The following is a 5,340-nucleotide window of genomic DNA, read 5'->3' as shown; positions in this document are numbered from 1 at the left end:
AGTAGGCAAAAGAAATGGAAAAAGCATATATATTCTTAATACAGAAACTGGATGGGAAAAAAAAAGACATATTAATGTGGTTTCTCACAGTGTATGATCTTACAAGGTGGCTCTAACACAGTCACAGTACGACCTTACCATTTGTGACCCAAATACTGAGACGGCAACAAACTTCTGTGGGCCTGAATACATCCTGCACAATATAGACACTTACTTTAAGGATAAAGGTAAACCACGGTAGCCATTTCCTTGGGCGCTAGGTGTTGGCTGTGTCTGGACCTGGCAGTGCTTCTACCTAAAGCTTGAGAGCAGAACACATCCAGCAGCTGCTTGTCTGTCTGTTCTGTCTACCGGCGACAACGCATGCAAACTTGCCTGCCAAGTATGTAGAATCACAGTCTGAATGCTTCAGTCTGTATTTCACGGTCCAGTAATCTATCCTATTGTTTACTGCCATTCCTCCTTTGCGCCTCGTCCAACTTTGAATCTGACCAGTCAGATGTGGGAGGCCAGCCTCTATAGTTGGATTAGTTAAGGCTTACACTACAAGTAAATATTTAGTGTTAATTTTGTTTGTGATTTATCATAAAGGCACCCACGAAGACGAACTGCAGCTCTGAATATAAAATCAGTGTTTACTCCAAAGATGGGTCTTACTTCCCCTTGATATAAGCTGCAAACATATAATTTAATGTAGAATCCTTTCCTTGATTTATTCTTCATATACTTTTGAAAAGATTGAATAATTAAATGCACACATTTCCCCATGAGCATCTGTGCTTTAAAAACAGCACTGGATATAAATTTAGAAGAAGCTTTTAAATGTGCCTGCACGCACAAACACCCACCGATCTACCCACACGCATGCACACACAAATTCCCATATAATGTATTTTTTTCTTATGTTGCGATGCTATTATTTCCCCATTCCTGCATTACAATGTGCTGTCTTGAAAACAACAAACTACCCGACATTATGCTGTGCACAAACCACAGCTTCCTTCTCTTGCTTTTCATCTTTGTGAAATGGGATACAGCTCCTGCTCATTTGTCCAGCATCTTTTTGCCAAAGATCTCTGAAACAGAGTGGAGAGGGTCCCACAGGACTGTCTAGAAGAGAGAAGAGCTCAGCCAAAAGCAGGTATACTCTGCCTGCCATAACTTTGGGGAAGGCTCTGAAGTGGTAATGGCCACGCTGTATTCTGCAGACACTGTAGATGTGCTATAGAAGATTAGGCTCTGTACTAATTATAAACAGTGAAATGCTGCCAGCAATTTATTGCTTTGATTGTAAAACCCTGCAAAGGCAATATGACGAGAAGAAGCTACCTAAAGAATGTTATCATGCTTCTTAGACGTCTTGCGGCGTACTGTGTTTATATGGTCTCTCCAACCTTAAAGCTACACAGCCTGATACACATAAAAGTAGTTTGTGTATCGGTAAGCCCAAATTATTAGGTTATTGCTAGGCTTCACATGACTTCAGCTTCCTGAACAGAAATGCTTGTAATTAATAATTACAAACAACCATCTATGTTATGACTGAAAACATGTGGTGGCTTATACTAACTGAAACCACTGTATCATAAGGGGGCTTGCCATCAAGCAAACCCCTTTGTAGGATTTCTGAACAGACTGAGGAGGACTTATCTGCTGTAATCCTGACCGAGGCACCATGATGATGATGGTACCAAAATAAAGCTACCCTTAATTTGACAAAGTGTAAAATAAATTATAAGAATTTTACACTTTTGTTTCAGGAACATGAGAGTCCAGATTGATACAGCACGGTCAAATGATGTGTTGAATAATGCTAGTCATTTGTCACATGATTTATGTGATGATGATGGTGATGAGATGGTAAATACTTTATCATCCCATATTTAGGAGGCTCTTTTGTCACAGCTGTTGAAATGATGATGAAATAATAATAATATGTGGCAGAGGCCTTTCTACTAGATACATAATAGTTTAGCAAAAGATAGTATTTGGTATGAAAGATTTCCTCTTTCTGTTCTTGTACAGCTGAGCTGAATCAGTCTTTTTGAGAAGGTGCTCCACTACCTGTCCGGTAAGTGGTATAGAGGGTGGTCAGGATTATTCATGATGCATAACATTTTGTTCAGTGACTTTCTCTTCACCAAAACTTCAAATGTGTCCCGTCTGCAGCCAATCACAGAGCCAGCCTTCATTTTATTCAGTCTGTTGGTGTCACAACACACTGCTGCTCCCCCAGCAGACCCAGCAAAGCACACTGCACTCACAAATGACCACTAGAAAACGTTTAACATTTAACTGCAAACACACTGAAGTATTCCATCTTCTTTAGTAAAAAAGAGAATCTGCCCATCCTCTTCTTGTATGTTGATCTCTCAGTTCAGCCTGCTGTGCAGACAACCAGGTATTTGTACTCCACCACCACATCAACATCCTAGCTCAGCATGTAGCCGTCCTCTTCCTTCTCAACTCGATCAACATCTCTCTGGTTTTAAGAAACAGAGGAGTTCTTCCAGACCGCTCCACAAAATCATCCAGTAGTGCTCCGTCCTCCTCCTGCAAATACATCTAACTAAACTATTAGTTGTACTGAAATCAGCAGCATTTTTTTTTTTCATTTGAAATGTAGTATTACAGTCATACTACTGTTACTTTTACTGTATCGAAGCATTTTCATAATCCAAACAGTAACGTTTTAACTGACACAGTAAATAGTTTTATCAAAAAACTGCAACATCTATATAAGTATCCACTGTCAGGTATCACCTGGACTGGAGTTATTCCTTATGTCTTTATCTTGTCCTTTATAAGAAAGGAAAAACTAACATTTTCTCCAGAAATAATCATACAGTCAAAATGAAGCAGTTAATTGTATGTTGCACATGGTTAAAATGTTGATAACCCTCATAATTATTATACTAGTCAGTGCCATGGAAATATCACTAACGCGTGCAGATATGACAGTGCAGAAGGCGCTGTTTCTCTCTCCGACACTTTAGTTTTTAGAAGCTCACGTGTACCACCTTTCACCTGACAGCGAAGGCAACACGGCATGGCCGAGGTTTGCTTGTGGGAATTGTAGTCTGATTTGCTTGAGCCCTTCGTTGTGACGTGCCAGGCGAAACTACAAGTCCCAGATTGTTTAAGGCGGAAATAGCGAGACAAAACACGGCTAGGCTACAGCACAACACGGCAGAGAAGATGTCGCGTGTTGTTAAAAAGAGAAAACTGGACGAAATCCGACAGGATAGGCTTTATTTTGACAGCTATTCCGATGTGACTATCCACGAGGAAATGATAGCAGACCACGTCCGAACCAACACGTACCGGACGGCGATACTGAAGAACAGTGAGTCAGTTCGGGGTAAAGTTGTTCTGGACGTCGGGGCAGGAACCGGCGTTTTGAGCATCTTCTGTGCTCAGGCTGGAGCTAAAAAGGTGTACGCCGTGGAGGCCTGCTCAATAGCGGAGCAAGCCCAGATAACAGTCAAACACAACAACATGGAGGACAGAATTGAAGTCATTCGAGGAACAGTGGAGACGGTGGACCTGCCGGAGACCGTGGACGTGATAGTGAGCGAGTGGATGGGTTATGCCCTTCTGCACGAGTCCATGCTCAACTCGGTCCTCTATGCACGCGACAAGTGGCTGAAGCCGGGCGGCATCATTCTGCCGAGCAAAGCCGAACTCTACATCACACCTGTTATTGACCCGGTGGTGGAGGACCGCCTGCACTTCTGGTACACAGTCAAAGACCAGTATGGAGTGGACATGTCCTGCATGTCCGGCTTCGCCCGGAAATGTATCATGAACTCAGACATCACCGTTAGCTCTGTGACCTGCGAGGATGTACTCTCCCACCCGGCCCGCTTCGCCGAGCTCGACCTGCACTCGGTCACCCCGGAGGAGCTGCGGTCCGTGAAGGGCCAGTTCAGGTGCGAGTCGTTCGGCTCGTCGGCAGTGAACGCATTCTGTGTTTATTTCACGGTGACTTTCCCGTGCCCGGATAGCACGGCTCCCCTCGTTCTCTCCACGTCTCCGTGCAAACCAGAGACACACTGGAAGCAAGCGGTGCTGTACCTGGACGCTCCGGTGGAAGTGGTGCAGGACACACCGATTACTGGAGAAGTTAGAATGTATCCCTCAGAGGAAAACGCCAGGCATATATGTATCCACGTGGACTACTCTATAGGAGAGCAGAAGCGACAGTCCAAGACTTTTTCCATCCCTGATTGGAGCTCTGAGGCTCAGCCATAGCGTGCCATCAACACCAAAATGCACTTCATTCACCATGTGTCACACCTGTATGCCCGAGTCCTCTTATTGTGTCATGGTTATCCATGGATCTTAAAATTCCTGGGAAAATGAGGCAGTGGTGTCACTTTATAATATATTGGCAAAAATATAATATCACAGTAGGCCTCCCCAGCAAATGAATGGACAGCTGCAGATTAAGACACAGAATAAAGATTGGCCAAGGAATTTAACCTTTTTGTGCATGTGCATGTCTAAAAAGTAAAAGCACATTTTCTTTATTTAGTGTTTGGGTTTTAATTTTGTATGTTTGATTAGTTCTTTTACAATTCATTAATTGATTGAATCATTCATGAAATAGCCCCTGAAATACAAAAGGAAAACAGCCTGTTTATGCCCACATCTTCAAATGTCTTGTTTTTCTTGTCTTAGTAGAAAACACCTTCAAAAATTAGTTGTTTATCAATATGTTTAAGATGATTTAAAAGTTTTGATACATCAGTGTGTACTAGGAAGAAACCTTCAGAAAGTCTGGCTAAAAGAAGAGTTTGAGGTGAATTTGTAGCTGCTTGTAATCAGTCGCTCTGAGGCAGGTTTATAAAATGTTAAATAAATTCAACACCATGCTGCAGGCATCTGATATTCTGATAAACTCGGCCATTTATATTGTGTGGAATCTCATCAAAATTCTGCATTCAAATGAGCATCAGACCAATATATTGACTTGGACTAGCTGCAGTCAGGCAGGAGGCTGCATCCTACATGACTTTGGCTGCTGTTCAGTTACTTTTTAATGAAGTACCAAATTGGCTCATTATTTTGGTTTAAAACTAGGCTGCACTGTCATCTGTTGATAGAAAACACCAGCCTAATAAAAACTTATAATTCTACTAAAGCATTCTACATAAAAAAGCACAAGATATCTTGCCAGTATACCTGTTTTTGAACAGTTTGAAATGATAGTTTTATAAACTTTACCAGGCAGGAGTTTCAAAAAGTAACTTATTTATTGACTGAAGAAAGAAAAAAGTCATCTGTTTATGTCGGAGTTTGCAGTGCTTGTTTTCAGGTATAATGCAAAACTTTGAT

General features: G+C 41.9%; 1 protein-coding gene across 1 annotated transcript; it reads left to right on the top strand.

Moving 5' to 3' along the window:
* Positions 1-3,083: 3,083 nt before the first annotated feature.
* Positions 3,084-5,340, top strand: prmt6 (protein arginine methyltransferase 6). Its single transcript, XM_004569514.6, has one exon. It carries the CDS (start codon positions 3,199-3,201, stop codon positions 4,252-4,254), a length of 1,056 nt encoding a protein of 351 aa, XP_004569571.1. The 5' UTR covers positions 3,084-3,198; the 3' UTR covers positions 4,255-5,340.

Source organism: Maylandia zebra, linkage group LG9, assembly GCF_041146795.1.
Source record: "Maylandia zebra isolate NMK-2024a linkage group LG9, Mzebra_GT3a, whole genome shotgun sequence".
Taxonomy (NCBI): domain Eukaryota; kingdom Metazoa; phylum Chordata; class Actinopteri; order Cichliformes; family Cichlidae; genus Maylandia; species Maylandia zebra.
The sequence above is the reverse complement of the archived record's forward strand: the minus strand, read 5'-3'. Positions and strand labels throughout refer to the sequence as shown.

Bases quoted from the DNA above. Each gene is read 5' to 3' on its own strand.
- prmt6 (XM_004569514.6), top strand. From the start codon at position 3,199: ATGTCGCGTGTTGTTAAAAAGAGAAAACTGGACGAAATCCGACAGGAT.